The sequence below is a fragment of the Bubalus bubalis genome, chromosome 3, assembly GCF_019923935.1.
Source record: "Bubalus bubalis isolate 160015118507 breed Murrah chromosome 3, NDDB_SH_1, whole genome shotgun sequence".
Taxonomy (NCBI): domain Eukaryota; kingdom Metazoa; phylum Chordata; class Mammalia; order Artiodactyla; family Bovidae; genus Bubalus; species Bubalus bubalis.
The window spans coordinates 172,238,189-172,261,692 of record NC_059159.1 but is presented as its reverse complement, the minus strand read 5'-3'; the positions used below and the strand labels follow the sequence as shown (position 1 = coordinate 172,261,692).

General features: G+C 37.7%; 1 protein-coding gene across 14 annotated transcripts in view; it reads right to left on the bottom strand.

The window, feature by feature from the left end:
* Positions 1-23,504, bottom strand: part of CNTRL (centriolin) — a 136,831-nt gene that overhangs the window by 67,305 nt on the left and 46,022 nt on the right. For 10 of the 14 annotated variants that reach the window (XM_025282345.2, XM_025282352.2, XM_025282344.2 and 7 more), the window contains exons 4-12: positions 18,897-19,027; positions 17,374-17,515; positions 15,295-15,481; positions 12,243-12,436; positions 8,729-8,785; positions 5,151-5,270; positions 4,021-4,249; positions 2,667-2,776; positions 548-742 (exon numbers count right to left, since the gene is read on the bottom strand). In XM_025282345.2, the coding sequence (XP_025138130.2) occupies positions 548-742; positions 2,667-2,776; positions 4,021-4,249; positions 5,151-5,270; positions 8,729-8,785; positions 12,243-12,436; positions 15,295-15,481; positions 17,374-17,515; positions 18,897-19,027 (1,365 nt within the window). The remainder of the gene's footprint in view (positions 1-547; positions 743-2,666; positions 2,777-4,020; positions 4,250-5,150; positions 5,271-8,728; positions 8,786-12,242; positions 12,437-15,294; positions 15,482-17,373; positions 17,516-18,896; positions 19,028-23,504) is intronic. The other 4 variants (XM_025282347.2, XM_025282348.2, XM_025282354.2 and 1 more) reach the window with 2 other exon arrangements.

Below are 23,504 nucleotides of genomic sequence, written 5' to 3'. Positions count from 1 at the left end.
TTAATGCAATCATTCTAAACATAGGATTGGCCCCTCGGGATACAGTTCCTGTCCTCAGGGGCCTTACATGGGGTGGTCGACTTTTGAGCAAATAAACGTGATAAGGGAAGATATTATAGGCCATATTATATATTATTTAAAGTCTCTAATTTATCATGTGGGCTTCCCAGTGGCTCAGTGGTAAAATATCCGCCTGCAGTGCAGGAGATCAGGTTCGATCTCTGCATTGGGAAGACTCCCCAGAGAAGAAAATGGCAACCCATTCCAGTATTCTTGCCTGGGAAATCCCAGAGGAGCCTGGCAGGTTACAGCTGGGTCGCGCAACAGTCAGATATGACTTAGTGACTAAATAAAAACAACAAACAATATGTATATACACACATGTTATATACACACACATAGACATGTCGCTCACATTTGTGCACCAAATTAAGAGATCTTCAGAAAGGACTCTGAGGCTAAAAATGATGAGACATAATATCTATTAACAGAAAAAATGATATTCTCACTCCCACAGAACAAGCCAGAGCTCTCTTCATTTACTTACATGTTTTGGGTCTTTGGAATCCAGACTATCAATAACTCTTTGGAGGTCCTTGATTTCCTCCTGCTTTTCAGCAATTTCTCCTCTTTGCTTTTCCATCTGCATTTCTAGATCAAGAGCTTCCTGGCGTAATTTATTTAGAAGCTGTATCCTGCCACTCAGCTGCTTGAGAAGAAAGTCTTTCTCTGCTTCTGAAATCTAGTTCCCCCCACACCCCAATACACAATTAGCAAAGGACAGAAACGCTGATTTTCAAATTTACAGAAAACTAGTACAATTTTAAAAAGTATAATCGCATGCTCTGCCAGATTTTTTTAGTAAAAGTAAAATGTAAGAGTTATCTAGGCAATCCACGCATATCGTATACTTTTATCTTTATTACATGTAAAAATGTTTATTTTATAAGAGCTTATTAAAAAATAAATGCAGGTAGTAATGAAATTTTTCATTCTAGTACAAATAACATAAATTATTAATAATAATAACCATAGCTTTAATGGTAGTTGACTTTATATAACACTTACCCTTGTATTAGAATATAAAACTGACAGTGTAATGAAAAGCCTTTCTTATATTTAAAAATATAAATATTTTAAAAATATTTAAATAACTCACTTAAAATAGCTATTTTTTTTCCTAAGGACATTTTATAAGGATCTATTAAATATTTTGTACACTTTTTACTTCTATCAATTTATCTATATAAAGCTTTGGCCAGTGCTGTTTTAAAACATTCTTATTTAATTATTCTTATAAATTGTAAATTCTTATAAACTATTCTTGACAGCTCTGTCCGCCTCATCTCCCACTTTCAATCCTTCTTTAGCTCCCGTCATTTCTCCTGCCAGATTTTTACCTAATCTCCTTTCTCTCCATGACTGCCATCACCTTGGTAGTCCAGGCCATTACCACGTCTTGCCTGACCTAGCAACAGCCTCCAAACCAACGTGCACACCTCCATTCTTTCCATCTCCCTCAGCCCACTTCACTCTCATCAAGTAGGAGAGTGACCTTATAAAAATACAAAGATCAGCCACTCTACCACCTAAAGTCCCTCACAGGTTTCCTATTCCATTCAGGATAAAACTTGTACCCCTTAAAGTGGTCTATGATGCCTGGCATGAGCTTTAACCTCATCTGCCACTGCACTCTCCCTCATTCTGCAGAGGACTCTTCAGTCTGAAGCCTTTTGCACACTCTGTCACCTCTGCCTGGAAGGCCTCACTGGCTCCCCGTCATCCTTTCTCAGCCTAAGTGTCGCCCCCTCAGTGAGGCCTCTGTGGGCTGCCACACTCTACAAACTTTTTATTGTTCCTCCTAATTTTAGTTTTTCCCTCCCTACAACCTGTGCTGTTTATCTACACATGTCTTCTAAACTCATTTTTACTATCTGTTGCCTACTTCCTGTCCCTGTGGGAGGAACACAGCTGCTCATTACTCAGGGCGCAGCCAGTCAGCAACTGCCACACAAACCCGACTCAGTTTCTGGTTACTCAACAATCTGGAAGTAGCAACACAGGGCATCTTTTTAAAAGAATATATAACTTGGACTTCATGTTCTTTTCTACTTACTGTGGTGTGAATACAGTTACCATCATAATTTTGAAATACTGATTTTTAGAAGTTGCAAATAATTAAAACCTTTTACATACTTAAAAACTAAAATGTCAGAATACTTCCTTTTTTGAACTTTCTTCCTATTCAACTATGTCACAGGTTTTGAGCTGTTTACTTCTTCATGACATCATCTTTTAATATACTGCATTTTATATCACTTATATTTTTGCTGCCTGTGTTTAATAATGTTATTACAGAGATGTCTTCTGGCTCTTAATCTAGGTCCCAGGATCTTAATGGTGGGGACTGTTTAATTAAATTAAGAAAGATATTAGGAAGCAGCTTCCCTTGATAAATTAGACACTTTCATAATAGAGTAGATGGAATGTATCTTTTTTATGTAATAGGATGTAATATCATGTCTGACTCGAAATGTGTTATTCCACAATTAAATAGGCAGCACTGATTTCAAGACTGTTTGAAGACAGTCTTTACAGTTATGAAGAGGGAAGCACATTTCATTCCTGGCATTTCCTCTTAGCAATGCAGCTTTACTTCTACCTACCTTTTTAAGTTGTACAGCTTCTTCCAGTTGTTTAAATTCTTCAGTGGCTCTTAAAATTTGTTGTTCTGCCTTTTCTATTTCATCATGCAGTTCTGATAGTCGAGCTTGTGCTACAAATTTAAAAACCATGCACAAAGACACACACAAGAAAAATATTTAATTCTCAAATTTCTACCTTTTTATTAGCAATAACTTCCCCTACCCCAATTCTGTAATTATACATCACATGAATAAAAAAGTAATTGCTTATGATGGTTTTCCTCTCTATTAATCTATAGAATAGTTTCATGATATGACATAGAGCTATAATTGATCCATTTACCTGTAAAATTATTAACATAAAAGGGGCATTACTTGATAGTCCCAAAATTAAGGAACTTTTGAGAGACTAAGGATTTTACTTGAAAATATGCACTTACAAATCAATGATTTTCTACCTCAAATTTCTAATTTATCTCTCCCTTCCTCCTTCCCCATCTCCTATAAAACTATGAGCCCCTTGAAGCTAGTCAGTACATATATCTGATTTAGTTTTGCTTTTCCCTTCCAGAGCCTTGAATATAGTATATGCAGACATGGACAGCCAGCCCTTTTTTCCTGTCTCCAGGTCAACCTCTATTGGCCTTCTGAGTTTTTCCATTTAGCTGCCAACCAAGGGAAGATGGACCACTAATCTCACTGACTGAGATCCCCACAATGGGCCATGATTACCAGTGAGATAGATGCATGAACTCAAGACTGCTTTCTAATTCCTTCATATGCATACAGCTAAGTGGGTAAGTGCATTCAAAGTCTGCCATTTGGAAGGTCTCTAAGTGTCCCCTTGGGTTGATTTCTTTCTCTTTATGACTTGCCAGGAAGTGGTAAGATTCCTTGAATAACATGATTTGGGAGGCAACTGAGGAGGTGGAGTGTGGGACAGGTCAGGAAGAGTCAGAAGTCAGCCTTAGACCCAAGCCTAAGAAGAGGACACTAATCCGGCTTACCCAAAGCACTGCTTCAGGTTTTAGCAACATGTATAGGAATCAATAACCGTACTTGCTTCAGTCATTACTAAACGTGCCTTTGAATGTGCAGGTCCAATGGTGAGAAGAATCTGTTGTCACGACAACCAGATTTAAGCATTCTTGGAGCCCCTGGACATGTTGCCAAATTATGGTCAGATTATAATTCTCCTTTGTAACAGGATTAAAAAATAACCTGGTCAATGAATCACCACTTTTGTTTTAAACTTCTCATGTAAACGCCATCATAATAAATAACTTCATCATGTTTAACTAGGAGAATTTAAAAAATCAGCATATATATTCAGTCTTTTTACATATTTAAAGTATTCAAAGTAACTTGTTTTAACCTGTACTTATTTTGTTCTCTTTGTCTTCCAGCTCCGTGTCCAGTGGCATATGGGCTTTCAAGCTCACATGCTCGTTTCTAAGTTGCTCCCCTTCCTCTGGCTCCATCCTCTTGATCTCAACTGGCTGGGCATTATTCACAATGTAACTCTCTGTGGCGAACATATTTCTCTTGTATCTGGACTTGCCAATGTAAGGGCTTTCATCTGGGGCTTTATCAACGTCAACATACTAAAAACAAAATGAACAGAGCTTATGCTTTAGTAAGTAACTGCTATGCAGTCAAGTGACATTTTTCGTTTTATTAGTGAAGAATAGAGCCCAGGATTGTTTAAATACTAATCTTGCATATACAGAAGTTAAAAATATATATATAATTATATATAAAATTCTTGTATCTTATTCTTAATACTAAAAAGGAACTAGAACAAAAAAATGGTCTCAAAAAGATTCCTCTTCCTATCCCTGAAGAGTGAGCTGGATTGATTGATTATGGAAGTACCTACAGATATGTGCTTTTTTAAGTACTGCTGAATCTCTCAAATCAGAAGTCTAGGTGTTGTATTTTGGTTTCTTGGCTGGCATATAAGTAAAATCTCAGTCTAATAAATTGTAATTACTGAATTTTTACTAAATGATATATGACATTGATTGGAATCACTGGAACTTGGAAGTTAAATGGCTGTCGTTTGCAGTGACATTCACGGTATTTGTATAAATAATGACCGATGAATAGTGAACCCAGTGACTCCTGAACACACAGTGCAGGGAGATGACTGTGCCATGGACACCGAAGCAGGCAGTGCAGTTTTCCTGGAAGTCTGCATTTAAGGAAGCCGATCGAACTACACTTTTGAGTGAGGTAACTGAGGATTAGAAGGTTGCTCCAGGTTATAAATATGGATGTGGGCAAATATCCTTTTGGGGCTTTTAAACTCTTATGGACACTGCTCTATCTCACTGAGCTAGATAATTCACAGATTGAACCAAAATACATTTACTCTGCTGATATCCTCATAACAAGAATGTGATTAACAATAAAATTTTTTTAAACATCACCACTACCCTGCCCTCCCCTGCCCACTTCTATCCTGACTTTAATTTGGATTACTACAAAATTAAAATAACTCACCTCTGAGGGATAATAATTCAGTGGCTCAAATTTAGCATCGATTTTGTAAAAAGCCAACTCCTGTTCCAGTTCATACTGTTTTTGACATGCTCGCGTTAGTTCCATGGTCTTCTGTCTTAGCTGTTGGCCCAATTTGATAAGAAACAACACACAGATTCAATAAGTAGGTAGACTGGTGTGGCAAGTTCTAATCATAACTGATTATTTGATTTCAAAAAATCCCACAGCAGATAGAATACTAAGAGCATTTTATCTTAATTCTAAAGTATTTTAAAAAATGAAATACAAAATTATCACTTCATAAGAGATCACATAAGAGACCTTTGAAGTTCATTATGTTATTTTAGGATATAATGAAAAGTTTTTTTAAAAAATCATTTAAATTTGTTTTATCCAAATGTGAAAATAATTCTTATCAATTATTTTTAAGTAACTAGTCTACCAAGGATCTGCTTCCTGATTTTTCCAATAATCGGTACTAATTCACTTAATTTATTTACGATAGCTTCATGGATAGGCATGATATTAACATTAATTACAAAGAAATTAGAAGGAGTGAGAAGGATGAAAATAGGAAATTGGTTTTAACTGTTGTACTGCTCTTGCTGTCATATTTTGGCTAACAACATCTTGGTTTTAAGTGTTCAGAACATTATTTTTGTAATAGAGGATAAGGGATATAAATAAGCTCAATCAGATCCAAATATGTGATATTATTAAATTTTTAATAAAGTAATTCTACTATATTACAACTTTTTAGTTATTCTTGGAAATTTTAGGAGCTAAAAGAAAACAAATCATCTAATCTTCTGAATTTATAAATAAACTACAAATGCCCAAGTATTGCCTTTTTTTTTTTTTTTTTTTTGCCAGAGCTCCAGATTTGTTTCTAATGAGCAGCCATGTTTAAAAACAACTGGAAAAAAAAATAAAAATAAAAACAACTGGACTATATGAGGATCTTTTACTTTTATCTAGTTTGTTTCACTCTTTCTATTTCATTTTCAGTGTTCCCATTTCATTTAGTTTGTTTTTCAATTTCTCCATCTCTTTTTTTTTTTTTTTAATGTTCTCAAGACTTTATCAAGGGAGAAGGCAATGGCACCCCACTCCAGTACTCTTGCCTGGCAAATCCCATGGACAGAAGAGTCTGGTGGGCTGCATGCAGTCCATGGGGTCGCTAGGAGTCGGACACGACTCAGTGACTTCACTTTCACTTTTCACTTTCCTGCATTGGAGAAGGAAATGGCAACCCACTCCAGTGTTCTTGCCTGGAGAATCCCAGGGACGGCGGAGCCTGGTGGGCTGCCGTCTATGGGGTCGCACAGAGTCGGACACAACTGAAGTGACTTAGCAGTAGCAGACTTTATCAAGCACAGTAGAAAAGCTTTTGTACACACATATATATAAATATATGAATTATATATATATATTTTAGAAAACTTATGAATTCTTGCCTAACTAAAAAATTTATGACATTTTGATTTCACATGTTTGACAGTATGACTAGAATGCTATATTTCTCATTTAAAACAATATGCAACAAGCGACAAAGGTTTACTATATAGCACACGGAACTACAGTCAATACCTTGTAATAACCTATAATGGAAAATAAATTTTAAAATAACACATATATATGTGTTACAAAAATAACACACATATATATATAACTGAATCACACACACAAAAAAAGAATTCTACTTTTTGAAATTTAGTAATGCTTATCTTTTTGCCAGTTTTTCTACATGTCCTATGGACATCTAATAACAGTGCATGAGATAAAAAATTTTAAATATATTTGTGTAGGATATGATTAACATAGATCAGTTAAATATAAATCTACTATATTTAAATTATTAATGACATCACTTAAGATGCTCCTATTCTTATTTTTTCTGCACTTGATAAAATATTCTCAGAGAAATGTATCAATATGATTATGTATTTTTTCTTTTCCCTTATATGTCTTCTCACTTTTGCTTTATATATCTTTGTTTCTTTGCTGTTAAGGTGTCCAGTGGTTTATGATATCTTCTTTGTAAATTGTACCTTTTATCATTAAAAACATTCATCCTTGTTTCACTTAAAATAAATAAATTTAAAAAAGAAACTGAATCCCAGATTGGTTAACTGACTTGCCAGACATTAAATAATTAGTGGTAGAAATTAAATATTTTATTAACTACCAGTACCAGCTCCCTTTCTACTAAACCAATTCTTGATTCATTTCAAAGGTCCACTAAGTGATTTCTGCTTTTTCATTGCCCCCAGCATCCAATAGTAGACACTAGACAAAAAATATGCATGCAGAAAAACTTCTTTCATACAAAAACGCAAGCTGAAGAGAGTAAAACATAAATAAAACATTTTATAAGGCCCACAAAATCAAAGTCGTGCATGATTTAGCTTTCAGTCATCTCCTGACTATCCACCCGAGGGGAAGAAAGGCTACCGTGGATAACAGGCCATCCTGTTATCGCATCATGGTATGCGAGACTCTGTGCTAAGCATCTGGCATGTGCTATCTCACTAAATCTTCACCACCACCCTATGAGACGACAGAGCTGCACAAAGAGGTTAAATAAGTTGCCCAGCTGGTAGTGGAAGGGGCAGAGCTCAATTCCAAGTCTCTTGATTTCAAATCTAACACTTATACTACACTGCCTTCTGTGTCCCGCTGCGGGTGCCAAGCACATTAGCCACACAGATGCTTTCACCAATGCTCACGAGTCCCTGAGTCTCAAGAAAGCAACTCACAACCCACAGCGTCAACGACTCTTGGGGTCTTCTCCTCAAAGATCAGCGGCAGTGTGCTGAATTGCCCAGTCGTGTCCGACTCTGCAGCCCCATAAACTGTAGCCTGCTGGGCTCCTCTGTCCACGGGATTTTCCAGGCAAGAATACTGCAGTGGGTTGCCATTGCCTTCTTTGGTGGCAGTGGGGAAAAACAAATGTGACTGAACCATGGAGGATACATGAATTGGCCTCGGCAGGCAAATACAGTCTGACCTTTGAACAATGTGGGTTTGACTGAGCAGGTCAACTTACACGTATTTTCCAATAGTATTTACTGTAGGACTAGACAGTTAGTGGTTGGCTGAATCCGCGGATACCAAGAAACTAAGGATACTCAGGGTCAACTAAAAGTTATACGTGGGTTAGCCCCCATGTTGTTCAAGGGCCAACTTTACCAGTAAATTGTCTATGCTCTGTGTCTTTTACAGCAGTAGGCTTAGCATACAATAAGCACTCAGTAAATGTCCAAGAAATGCATAAATGAGAACAACTGGGAGTCTAAAGCCCTGGAAAGTAGGCTAGTCACAGTATCAGCTGTGGATAATCAAGAGTTGACTGAAGTTAACATATTTACCAGTAGGAAAAATAATACAAATTCTTTCCCCCAGATTCATACTCACTCTCCTATGTATACATTCATTAAAAAAAAATATGTACACACACAAGCACATTTCTCAAAAGGCAAGCCAGTTTCAAAACTTAAAATGGACGTAAGTATATTAATACAAGTTATCATGCAAACCATGAAAAACAGTATACAATTTAGCCCTGAACAAACTACCTTTAAGGAAGAATAAAGAATCGGCAGACAAGGGTCCGCAAGAAACCGAGACAAGGGCTGGAAGGAGAGAGAGGCAAACAGACAGCGTCACCTGCGGGATTCTAGAGAGTGAGGCCGCGGCGAGGTGAGCCGCTAGACAGCGTCACCTGCGGGATTCTAGAGAGTGAGGCCGCCACGACGTGAGCCGCTCTTTACTGACGACTTACCTTAGGAAGATATGTTACTAACACCTGCATTATTTTTATATGGACGCATTTTATCATTATCCTACCTATGAGTTTCAAATTTACTACCATATTACTTTAGTTCCTTTTAAATCATTTTCAGATTCATAACCTCACTTAGTCCCAGGGCAGGTAAATAGTCCTCATTTTAAAACTGAGGAAACAAGAACAAGAGTTAAATAACTTAAATAACTTGAAAAAGACAATGAGAAATATTAATATTAAAGTTAAGTATTTGTTGGTGGCAGGAGAGAAGGACCATTACAGGTTAAATGACCACCAATTTTTCCTTCAATGCTATGACGTTCCACTTAGAAGTTAATCTGCATACTGCATGAGGAATTACTTTATGAAACTAGAATATTTTACAACTACAGATGATATTACCACCAGACATTCTGCATAAGACAATGGAAAATGTTTTTCAAATGTAGGTTCTTAAATAAGACACAGAATTCTTTTTTTAAAACATAGAACAGTTCTTTGGAATCATAAAATAACAAGTAAACCAAGATGAATTTAAAGAAGAAATACAAAATAGCTAATAAACATATATGCAGTACTTCAATAGCTAAAAACATTGTGAAATTAAAGCAGTGAGATTCTCTTTTTTTTCTATCCTATTTACAAGTTCAAAATAATATCAACTGAATAATATCAACTGATTGGGTTCCTTCACCCATTCCTATAGAAGTGTGAAGCAATTATAAGCTTTTTGAGGGGTGCATTAATATTTATCAAAATTAAAAATTTTTAAACTTACAGAGATTATGCTAAGGAATTACTAATATGAATGTATAAGGCATAAAGATTTTTTTTAAAATAAGATTTTATCTACAGTTCTGTTCCTAATAACAAAAAAGTGGCAGCAACCTAAATATTCAGTAGACTGAATAAATTACGCAAAATCCATATAACGGAACACAATACAGACTTTGAACAGAAAAAGAACTTATGTGTGTGTGCATATATGTGTGTACACAACTACATGTGTGTACACAACTACATGTGTATGTAGTTTTGGAGAGCTGTCCTATGATATACTCTTATTTTTATAAAAAATAAAAAATATTTTTATTTTATTTATAAAAAATAAGAGGCAGAATTTTAAAAAATATACAGTAAGATCCTTTTTAAATCAGAAAACATTCAAAGGTATATATATGTGTATATATATTCAATTACATGTATAATTAATATATATCACATAAGCATAGAAAACAAAATGGATACATATTAACCTCCAAAGAATGGGATAGGAAAGAATGTAATCTTCATTTTCCGCTGTATACATTTGTGTTGTCTGAATTTGTTATAATAAACATACTAACTTCATATATAATGTGTTTTAAATAGTTAATGATAAAAATAACATAAAGACTTAAAGAACAGCACAGTCTGCCTTCTAACCAAAAACAGTTACAGAAAAGAAACAGCAAAAACTGTTGATGATTTATAAAACATTTATTTATAGCACAAACACAGCAACATTATAAACAAACAAAAGAGAAAACTAGGTAACTGTAAGAACTCATAATTTTGGGATAGCACACAAATATAAAATACAAATGGGAGGGGACATGGGTAAACCCATGGCTGATTCATGTTGACGCTTGGCAGAAACCAACACAATATGTAAAGCAATTATCCTTCAATTAAAAATAAATAAATACAATACAATACTTTGCCAAGGTTTTCAACAGGTTGACTAACATGCATGGAAAATCTCAGCATATGGAAATGATAATATTCCTTTATCTTAGTAATAAAAGTGAATTTTATATCACCAAAAAAGGTCAGTAACTCAGGAAAATTCATTAAATGATCACCAATGTAATGTGATACCAAAAACTTACCACAGTAAGTACTGTTTTTTGTATTTTAAATACAAACATTAAGTGATGGCACAAAGAGTTCACTGCTAAAATAAAACCGACTGTAATATGTCTTCAACGACTTAATTACTCATCAATCCATTCTATTCTGGAAAGGAGTACAACAGATGTATGTATAAGACCATTGATAATCACTGAATTATTAACATCATATATAATGTGCCTTCAGAATACGGTAGGCATATTTGAAATAAAAGGCATGTGAAGAAAGCCATAAATGTTATGAATGTTTGGCTAACAGAGCTGGGGAAGCTGTCCTGATTTTTACCATGTCCCCCACTGATAAAGAAGTGCTCAAGAAAGAGGTATGTAGACTTCAAGCAACAATTTCTCTCTCCACACAGAGAAGGGAATGTTTCCCTCCTCCTTGCTTAAAAATGCAACCGTTTAGGCAGAATTCTTGTCAACAAATCAAGTAATTAAGCTAGAATGCCAATTTTGAAAGGGATGCCAAAAAAAAAATTAACTGTATAAAGGATTCTATTAATTATATGAGAAATACAGTTCTCTAATGGAGAAGGCAATGGCACCCCACTCCAATACTCTTGCCTGGAAAACCCCATGGACAGAGGAGCCTGGTAGGCTGCAGTCCATGGGGTCGCTAAGAGTCGGACATGACTGAGCGACTTCACTTTCACTTTTCACTTGCATGCATTGGAGAAGGAAATGGCAACCCACTCCAGTGTTTTTGCCTGGAGAATCCCAGGGACAAGGGAGCCTGGTGGGCTGCCATCTATGGGGTCGCACAGAGTCGGACACAACTGAAGTGACTTAGCAGCAGCAATAGTTCTCTAAAGTTATGCTTAGATCAGAGAAAGAATTGTCAAATGAAAAAAAAAAAGAAAAAAGAGTACCAACAGCTATTTTTTCCTTCAAGGAAAGTAGCCTAATAATATTACAGGATCAGATTCTCTAGGTTGAAAAAGTCTTGTAAGGTGATTTAGTCATCTCCCTAACTTTTTTTTAAATCTTTTTCCTAAACCCTGAGTACATGCCTGTTTCAATGAGAGCAAACACAATCCAGAGTCATCACATTTTATCTCAAGACAGCTATTAGATTTCCTCTTCGTTACTAAATGAAAAACTGCTTCCCTATAATACTATTTGCCATTTAGTTTTATCTTGTGGGAGCTTCATCAGTAACTCCAGCCCCTCTTCCATGAAACAGCCCTTTGACTATCAGGCTCCGGGCACAGTCCCAGACAGCACGCACCTTTGGGCAGCCGTACTACGCAGTGCGCAGCCAACTGCGACGCGTCAGGACTGCAGCACGCTGTTTCCGTTAAACCACATCCTCCCCATTCTACGGCCAGGAAGTTGTGTTTTCAGCCCTAAGAACAGAGAATTTTCTATTTCAAGAGAATACAGTCATGGCAATGTAAAACACGGACTTACCAGTTCATTTTTCGTGTTAAGGTTACTCTCGAGCTCCTCACAGCTCTGTTTTTGTAGCATAGCCTCCTCTTTTAATGATCTGTTCAACTTATCTTGATTTTTAATTTCTTCAAGGAACTGTGCTTGTTTGCTTTTAAGCTCTTCAGTTTCCATCATCTTCTTCTCCAGGTCTCTTTCCAGTCTTTCTACCTCTTCTACCAGTACAAATTGAATAGTTTATGAATCATTATATTTTCTACTTGAAGAAAGGCAGGACTATTTCTTAAATAACAGCAAAAGAAGTCTTAGAACAGTAAAAATACAATTCTACTTTTTAAATTATTCACTATGGCTTAGGAAAAAAAAGACTATTTTGAGCTAGAAAGTGATTTATACTAAGAGGAAGGAAGGCATAATCATCTGGATAACGATTTTAAAAGATAACATTTTCATTCCAATCATTTAATTAGTGTTGATAAATGAGGGCTTTTTCCAAGTCTCTTAGAAAAAATTTTATTTGATATTAGTGATTACATTTTAAAGGATGCTGCAAGCATGCTTACAAAATAAAATACCATGTTATCCTTCATGACAGGTGGATTCTTTACCAGCTGAGCTACCAGGGAAGACATCTTAAGAATCCTTCTAAGGCTTCCTATGATGCTTGGGATAGGATCCAAAAGGTTTACATCAAGAACTGACAAGGCTTTTCATGATTTGGTCCCAAATCCCCTCTCCAGTCCCATTTTCAAGCACACATTTCTGAAATGATTCCACTTCTTCAGTTTTCTGATGCCTGGTCTCATCTACACCTTCTGCCTGGAACTGTCTTCCTCCATCTCCTACTGGCCTGTTTTGCATCTTCCAGGTTTTGTTTTTTAAAATAAAACACTACGAGAACCCAGCCCCGACTCTACCCCCCCCAGATAAGATGCTTCTCAGGAATGCTATGATGCCACCCTGCACCTCTGCCGTGGCCCTCGTCACAGCGGGAGTTGGTGTCTGCCTTCCCCACTATAGTTTTATGAAAGCAGAAACTGCATCTATCTGTGTTACCACTGGATCCCAAGAGCTCAGCATCACTAAAAGCTCCTAATTAACATTCAGAGTTGAGAATGAATCATAAGTACTTTAAACACTTCCCCCAACATGACTTCCCTTTGCATCATTTATGTTTTTTAATGATTCCAAAACATCACCTTCTGGGAAACAAATGCTGAGTTAGGGGGATCCCAAACTAATGAAAGTTTACCACATTTCTCAAGTGTTGGATCAAGCCACATAAAACTGCTGTTTTTATCAATAAACAAGGACTAATGTCAGTTTCAAATGGTTGAACATACAGGTTCATAGCCTGCAACTATTACATAACTATTGTGTTAGGCTATTTCATACCTTCTCTTCTCTTCAAAACTCCCATACTTCTATTTTCTTTTTTCAGTTGATGATCTCATACTTTAGACAGAGCCCACCAGAAGAAACTCCTCATTGTCTTACCACCAAAGCAACAAAACTAACACCTACACACATCTTCTCTTCCTTCTGATGGAGAAAGTGTCCCACCGCACTTTTCAAGAGACACTCTTTATGCTTCTTCTCTGGTCTCATCTCCTTGGCCTCCCAAGGACCAAAGAAACTAAGCCACGATTTCTCTCTCCACTTCGCTCTTGAATGTTCTTGATTACCAGCTCTGATGCTTCTGACAATTTCCTGGTGTGGAAGTGATTGGCGAAATTTTTTTTAACTTTTTAAAACTCATTTATTAGGTACTAGGGGAGAGAAACTGTGGGAGGAAATTTCAAATCTTCATCCAAATGTCTTCCTCCCATTCATTCTTCAATCTATAATCTAGCATTTGTTCCAACCACTCCTTAACTGCTCTTGTTGAGCTCATCGTTATGTTGCCAGTCTAAAGCCCTTCTCTGTGCTCATCTTTCTTCTTCCCGTCTCAGTGACATTCAACACAGTTGACCACTTCCTCTTCTGAAAACTTCAGACTTTTGCAACCCACTTCCTGGTTTTGTCCTCCCTTGATGGCCTCTCTTTCTGTTTTCTAAGCTGGCTCCCCTTTTTGCTCTCCCCAACGGCTGCCCTACCCAAGAGAGCTAGTTGATTCAGGTGGAATTAAGTATCATTTTTATGCTGACGACACCCAAATTTACATCTCTAGGACAGATCTCTTTGAACCCCAGACACACATTTCTGATTCTCTTGACTGCCTCACAGACATTCAAACTCAGAGTTTTAATTCTAAGTTCTCCCATTTTCAAAACAATATTACCAGCAAACTACTTACTTAAGCCAGAAGCCTGAGGATTATGTAATCCATTAGAAAGCGCTGCTGATCCCACTTCCACAGTGGGCCTGCCTGTTCCACATCCATCATCTAAATACAGGCCGCCAACATTCCTAAGCCCATAGCCTTCCAGCTCGCCCTCTATCACCATTTTGCCCTGCTTTAGTCATTCTCCATCCTGCATCAGAAATAATCTTAAGATGCAACAGCTGCTTAAATGCTGTCAGTGCTTCCTGCGGCGCCTGGAACACACCCAAAGCCCAGGCCCCGTGTCACCTCACCAAACTTCAACTTGCGCTATCCTCCTGTCAGATTAATCTTCTTTCTGTCTCTTAACTCACCAGCATCTTCCCAACGGCAAAGTACAAGCTTTTCCCTCTCCCTCCTCCTCTCCCACCTTTGCCTTCAGCTTATATGTCATTTCCTCAGACAGCCATTCCTTTACACCACTTTCCATAAAAGGTGTTTTTTTCCATGAAAGCTGTTACTTTATCTGGGTCTAGTTGTCTTTTGTCTGTCTTCCCCACTGAAACAGAAGCTGCGTCGAGGCCAGTGCCTTACATCTTGCTAGCCCTACCTTCACTACCACACACACAGCCTGGCTCGCAGCACATGCCTGATGAGCATGTGCTGAGTCCACTGATCTGTGGCACCCTTTTCTATGCAAATTTTAATAGCATTATAAAGTTAATAACAAATATATCTTTTCTGGATCATTTCTGAAAATAAATTCCTCTCCCATCTGAATTTAGTTTTTTAAAAAATATGTCACCTTACCTAAACTGAATCTCTCAAAAGCTTCTTGCCTGTCCTGAGTGGTTACTGGCTGACCTTCCAAACTTTCCAGTGATCGGAGGTGAAAAATGGTGAACTGAAGGTAATGGGGAAGGGTCACAACTGGATTTTCAGCTAGGATCAGAGAAGTCAAATCTTGAAGTGGTTTCAATTTGCTTACATCTTGGAGCTAAAATGATATTAATAATATTATTGGCATAATTAAATTTAAACATCATAAACATATGTAAGGAAAGTAATACGTCAAGGAAATGGCTATTATCATGACAAGGAACCTATTCATAAAACCCATTATCCAATGGTAGTTTGAAGGGAGGAACAGAAAGGAATATTTGAGGATCTAGAATGTATCAAGAGCAATATTTGGCATTTTCCACATGCCATGTCATCTGTGACTCCTCACAGAAACCTATGACATCGTGTCTGAATTTTATAGATCATGAAACTGAGGTTCAAAGAGTTTAGGTGACATGCTCAAAGCTCAAAGAGTATATGTGAATGAAAGAGGATTTGAATTCAAGACTGGGTAACTCTAATCCTATTATCTTTTCATTACACTGAATGAACAAATCAAAATATAAATGGCTATAAAAAAGAAGCTTTGTAAATCTTCAGATAACTGTTATAGTTGATAGTTAAAAGAAATAAGGATACATAGACACATTCACAGTTCTGAAGTGAGGTTTTGCATTTATCCAGAGAGGGATTTCAAACGGCTGAGAATACTACTACTAATAGCCCGTGCAGACACATCTCCCTGAACCGATGCGCTCGGTGAAGCCAGTTCAAACCCGAGCTGATGAGAGAGTGGACAAAACTAGAAATGACAATAGGTAAGCATCTATTGAATGAGCTTCCTGATAGCTAGCAGTACTATCTAGGGGTCAACTACTTTAGGAGCATGTGAGGCAATGTTAGATGAATTCCTGGCTACCTCCTCCCATCACCCGCTAAACTCCGAGATCTCCACGGTGACGCAGTGTAACCTGGCGTGGGGCTTGGCTCTGAGTCTTTTGGGCTGCCACAGTGAAATGGCAGAGTCACCTTATCAGACCTCCATAAAGATGAAACAGGAAAGCAGAGACACTGCACAGAAGTTACTTATTATTACTACCTTATGCCGGTAAAAGTTTAAAATACTAAATAACTCTAAGGCTATATTCCTTAAAGTTTTTATTTTCATATTTTATCATTCCATCTGAGCCCTATACCACTTCCATAAAGAAGGCAGGGGAGAAACTGTTTTTTTCCAATTTAAACAGTGAGTTTTGGACAGATGAAAATTTATCCAAAGATCACAGAAGGCAAATCTAGACCCATACTGGAAGTCACCTCTTTTATTTTCTATTCTAAGGCTTAAGTTCTTTAAATTACCAGAGGATTGTTTCCATTTTAATACAGATTTAAATAAATTAATGCTTTCACTTTGCAATGTTTATTGAATATCTAACTGTATAAATGTTACAAGAAAATTATAAAATATACTCATATATTTTATGACAGAGAAAAATACATGTCACCATCAGCTTATATGAACCGTGATAAAGTTGCTTTACTACAAAAAGCTAGTGATTAACAATTCCTGTAACACTTAATACTATAATCAAGGTTAATTCAGATTAATTCATAAATTAAAAAAAAAAACTCTTCTCCAGGCATTCAGTGACATGGATTCTGGCACAAGCTGAATGACTTTGGGTAAGAGAGTTAACCTCTCCAACAAGACTTTACTTAAAAATGGGAATAAAAAAATGGTGCCTAATTCACAGAATTATAAAAATAACCCCTGCACTGTCTCTGTAAGAAGAGTACTCAGAGGCTCAAACGAAATGAAAGATGGGAAAATGCTATGGGATCAACTCTCAGTTACTATGTAATCATGCAAAACCAGGTCTGTGTATATTTAATTACCATAGAGAATACTAAGTTATGTCTGAATTTGATGTTTGGTCAAGGACATCAGAAGAAGTCCCATTAAAAAAAAAAAACACTTAGATTTTAATCTTTTTACCTCAACAAGTCCAAAAAATGTAAATATTCTTGCTACTTTGAATAACTTACCGATGATATCTTGTTGGCTTTCAGATTGAGGACTCGCAAACATTTTAACTTCTTCCCTAACCACGCTGGAATATGCTCAATTTCATTTCCTGCAAGGTTCAGCTTTTGTAGATTGTGCATATTTTCTATGCCTTCAATTTTGCTAGAAACCAAAGGGTAAAATCAAACTTAGTAAGTACAATGATAGTGTCCCTTCACTGTATTTTAAAAATAAACAGGCTTGGTTTTATGTGGAGTTGCTTTTCATAACTATAATTTACAAATGAGAACTTTAAAATAGTGGCTAAAAACAAATTTAGCAGAACAGCTCCAGTAAACTCTTCATTACTGTCCGTGCCCAGGAATCCCAACTATCTTACTATTGGACTTTAGTGTCCCACAACACAGAAAAGAAGAGGCCGCCTGGGAAAGTCTCCCCAAACACTGTGAAGACTGCCAGTGGACAGCAAGGGGAGAGCCGGGAAGCTCAGCAGCACACACCGTGCTGTGCAGCCTTCTACAGGCTTCCACAGCCCTGCACTCGAGAGGAGGTCCTCAACTGCGACCTTAAGTCACCACCAAAGATCAGCTATGCCAGCCAGGAGATACGGCTGCCATTGTGAGCGGGTGGAACCCCAGAATGTACTGTATTTATGAATAAAGCTGTTTTAATCAATATTTAATAAAACATTTATCACCTGCATTGGTGAATTTTCATTGATGAAATATTTTCCTGAGTTGATTCCAATTTAATTCGTTTGTCAATTCTCTATACTGGGCAAACTTACTTACAGTTTTATTTTGTTGAAAATATTTTCATCAGGATCAATTTTTTTTATACAAACTTTACATTAAGAATTTAATCCATTAATCATATTTTCCCCCCATTTCATTTTTTCCATATTAGAGCTTCTGCTACAGTTAGGCTGTTTTGTTCTTTGGCCATTATATATATACCAAGTCTTACGTGGAGGGAAAATATACAGACGTCAAGATTTTCAACACTTGATAATTGTATCATTTTGCCTAAAATGAGTTTTCTATGTGTACTTTTAGCCTCTGTCAGTTTTATTATGTTTATTTCTCAGAGTAATATATATTATGAAGTAGAAACAAGACTGAGGGCATATTTACTACAGAAATGAGCAAAGAACATCAGGATAAAATGCATAGGCTCAAAACAGGTCGAAATATCTTTAGGATCAAAATGACAGGGTTAAAACATTCTGCTTCATGCCAACTTTATTAATGAATAAGGCAGTTCATCACAGACTACAGCTGGGAAAACTTCCTGTCAAAAATGGAACAAAGATAAAATTTGGTAATCAAAAAGTGTATCTCCTTCTTTGGTAATACTAGGTATTATTCTGTACTTTAGAAATGCCAAAACACGACAATTCTCCTACGTGAAGGGCTAGACTACAAGTGAATAACCAAAGTGCTGGCTCTTCCAAAGACTTCTTTCAGTAACTTGGGCAGTGTGAACCCACCTCATTAACAAAGATGACGACCCTGCAGTGCCACCCAAAGAAGTATTTACTCACCAGATTTTGTTATATGATAGGTTGAGTTCACGTAACTTTAACAGCTTGTCCACCTTCTCAATCTTCCCTATGAGATTATGGCTGAGATTCAGTATTTCAAGCTTAGTACATTTTTCCAAATTTTCGATATACTAATTGGAAACAAATGAATAAATGCTTTATACAACAGATGCCTTGTCATAAGCTTGACATATAAGCATATGCATCAGGGGCTGTTCTGATCAGTCACAGGAGATTAAGCCATTACTGCTCCCCTTGACAGTACCCTGGTACGGCTCTCTTTGGTCAGGAGGGGCCACTCTCTCCAAGCTGCCACACTTTTCTTGCCCTACAGGAGATGACACTTCCTCCATACTAAGAAACTGAAGACTGTTCAGTGAGAAATTTCTCCATCAGTCCTTTCCTCCTTCTCCACTTTTCTATGCCTCTCCCTCTCTCCCTTCCTTTCTTCAAAGTTCAGCTAAGGTACTCATGCTCTGCCATAATGTTCCTCATCTCCTCTCCTTGTGTTCTTGGTTCCTCAACCTTTCTCTCTCCTGGGTCTTCCCTCAAGTTTAGAAACAGTCACTATTTGGAACTTCCCTAATGATAGAGTGGTTAGGACTCCAAGCTGCCAATGCAATGGGCATGGGTTTGATCCCTGGTTGGGGAACTAAGATCCCACATGCCACGTGTGGTATGGCCAAAAGATAAAAAAAAATAAAAACAGTCACAATTCAACAGATATTCACTACACACTTGCTACATGCCAGATGTGGCACCAGGCAATGGCAACATACCAGTGCACCAGACAGTTTCCCTGTCACTGGAATCTACGTTCAACACACTCAGTTCAGTTCAGTCGCTCAGTGTGTCCAACTCTTCGCAACCCCATGGACTACAGCACGCCAGGCTTCCTTGTCCATCACCAACTCCCAGAGCTTGCTCAAACTCATGTCCATCAAGTGGGTGATGCCATCCAACCATCGCATCCTCTGTTGTCACCTTCTCCTCCTACCTTCAGTCTTTCTCAGAATCAGGGTCTTTTCAAATGAATCAGTTCTTCGCATCAGGTGGCCAAAGTATTGGAGTTTCAGCTTCAGCATCAGTCCTTCCAATGAATATTCAGTGTTGATCTCCTTTAGGATGGACTGGCTGGATTTCCTTGCAGTCCAAGGAACTCTCAAGAGTCTTCTTCAACAACACAGTTCAAAAGCATCATTTCTTCAGTGCTCAACTTTCTTTATAGTCCAACTCTCACAACCATACATGACTACTGGAAAAACCATAGCCTTAACTAGACAGGCCTTTGTCGGCAAGGTAATATCTCTGCTTTTTAATATGCTGTCTAGGTTGGTCATAGCTTTTCTTCCAAGGAGCAAGCGTCTTTTAATTTCATGACTCCAGTCACCATCTGCAGTGATTCTGGAGCCCAGGAAAATAAAGTCTGTCACTGTTTTCATTGTTTCCATTGGAAACAAGCTCAGTCTCCTTTATATGATACAAATCACCTCACACAAAACCTGTTCCCTACCCAGCTTTCACGTTACCACCCTTATTTGCCACTCAGTTCAGTTCAGTCGCTCAGTCATGTCCAACTCTTTGCAACCCCATGAATCGCAGCACACCAGGCCTCCCTGTCCATCGCCAACTCCCACTGTTCACCCAAACTCACGTCCATTGAGTCCGTGATGCCATCCAGCCATCTCATCCTCTGTCGTCCCCTTTTCCTCCTGCCCCCAATCCCTCCCAGCATTAGAGTCTTTTCCAGTCAGTCAACTCTTCGCATGAGGTGGCCAAAGTACTGGGGTTTCAGCTTTAGCATCATTTCTTCCAAAGAAATCCCAGGCCTGATCTCCTTCAGAATGGATTGGTTGGATCTCCTTGCAGTCCAAGGGACTCTCAGGCGTCTTCTCCAACACCACACTTCAAGAGCATCAATTCTTCAGTGCTCAGCTTTCTTCACAGTCCAACTCTCACATCCATACATGACCACTGGAAAAACCATAGCCTTGGCTACACGGACCTTTGTTGGCAAAGTAATGTCTCTGCTTTTCAATATGCTATCTAGGTTGGCCATAACTTTTCTTCCAAGGAGTAAGCGTCTTGTAATTTCATGGCTGCAGTCACCATCTGCAGTGATTTTGGAGCCCAAAAAAATAAAGTCTGACACTGTTTCCACTGTTTCCCCATCTATTTCCCATGAAGTGATGGGACTGGATGCCATGATCTTCGTTTTCTGAATGTTGAGCTTTAAGCCAACTTTTTCACTCTCCGCTTTCACCTTCATCAAGAGGCTTTTTAGTTCCTCTTCACTTTCTGCCATAGGGTGGTGTTATCTGCATATCTGAGGTTATTGATATTTCTCCTGGCAATCTTGATTCCAGCTTGTGCTTCTTCCAGCCCAGCATTTCTCATAACGTACTCTGCATATAAGTTAAATAAGTAGGGTGACAATATACAGCCTTGACGTACTCCTTTTCCTATTTGGAACCAGTCTGTTGTTCCATGTCCAGTTCTAACTGTTGCTTCCTGACCTGCATATAGGTTTCTCAAGAGGCAGGTCAGGTGGTCTGGTATTGCCATCTCTTTCAGAATTTTCCACAGTTTATTGTGATCCACATAGTCAAAGGCTTTGGCATAGTCAATAAAGCAGAAATAGATGTTTTTCTAGAACTCTCTTGCTTTTTCCATGATCCAGCGGATGTTGGCAATTTGGTCTCTGGTTCCTCTGCCTTTTCTAAAACCAGCTTGAACATCTGGAAGTTCATGGTTCACATATTGCTGAAGCCTGGCTTGGAGAATTTTGAGCATTATTTTACTAGCGTGTGAGATGAGTGCAATTGTGGGGTAGTTTGAGCATTCTTTGCCATTGCCTTTCTTTGGGATTGGAATGAAAACTGACCTTTTCCAGTCCTGTGGCCACTGCTGAGTTTTCCAAATTTGCTGGCATACTGAGTGCAACACTTTCACAGCATCATCTTTCAGGATTTGAAATAGCTCAACTGGAATTCCATCACCTCCACTAGCTTTGTTCATAGTGATGCTTTCTAAGGCCCACTTGACTTCACATTCCAGGATGTCTGGCTCTAGGTCAGTGATCACACTATCGTGATTATCTGGGTCATGAAGATCTTTTTTGTACAGTTCTTCTGTGTATTCTTGCCACCTCTTCTTAATATTTTCTGCTCGTGTTAGGTCTATACCATTTCTGTCCTTTATCGAGCCCATCTTTGCATGAAAAGTTCCCTTGGTATCTCTAATTTTCTTGAAGAGATCTCTAGTCTTTCCCATTCTGTTGTTTTCCTCTATTTCTTTGCACTGATCGCTGAGGAAGGCTTTCTTATCTCTGCTTGCCATTCTTTGGAATTCTACATTCAGATGCTTATATCTTTCCTTTTCTCCTTTGCTTTTCAATTCTCTTCTTTTCACAGCTATTTGTAAGGCCTCCCCAGGCAGCCATTTTGCTTTTTTGCATTTCTTTTCCATGGGGATGGTCTTGATCCCTGTCTCCTGTATAATATCACGAACCTCCATCCATAGTTCATCAGGCACTCTATCAGATCTAGTCCCTTAAATCTATTTATCACTTCCACTGTATAATCATAAGGAATTTGATTTAGGTCATACCTGAATGGTCTAGTGGTTTTCCCTACTTTCTTCAATTTCAGTCTGAATTTGGCAATAAGGAGTTCATGATCCGAGCCACAGTCAGCTCCTGGTCTTGTTTTTATTGACTGTATAGAGCTTCTCCATCTTTGGCTGCAAAGAATATAATCAATCTGATTTCTGTGTTGACCATCTGGTGATGTCCATGTGTAGAGTCTTCTCTTGTATTAGAGATACAAAGAATACCAGGCAGAAAAAGAAAAAAAAAAACAGCAAAGACCCTAAAAGAATGAAGCTGGTGGGCTTCAAGAATGGAGAGGGCTTTTTACACTGCCAAATCAAACAACTTCTTCCAAGTTTTCGTGCTGCTAGATGTTGCTCTGACATTTTACAGCACAGCTGTTTCTCCTGAAGTTCTTCCTCTTCTGGTCTCCATCCATCACACTCTTGGATCTTCTATTCCAACAGCCCCTTCAGACTTTTTCACCGGGTCTGTCTCTCCCAGACCCACTCACTTCCTTTGATTCCTCCTCAGTATTTCTCCTCTTAATTCTAGGCATTTTTCACACTAAGTTCCCAAAATCAGAATAGGCATTTTTCACACTAAGTTCCAAAAATCAGAAACTAAGCTTATTCACGTCTATATTTATTCCTACAGCCTAATGTAATACCTGGCATATATAGAAACCACACAGTAAGGATTTATTAACTTGATATTTTATTTTTATAATCTTTAAACTCCAGGATGTCTCCTTTTTTCCTATTTAATTACATAAAACATAAATATATTCTAATAAAAATTTCAAACAAAACATAAAAAGCTCTCTTCATCAGGTCTCCAGTTCAGCTTCCCCACCAAAAAATCTCACTGCTCAAAGGTAACCCTTGTTAACAGACCAGTGTATATACACACAGACCTTTCTATTCATTAAAAAAGTATTTTTAATGAATTAAAAAAGTACTTTTAATGAATTAAAAAAGTATTTTGAGACCTTACTAAAAATATTTTAGAATTTGTTT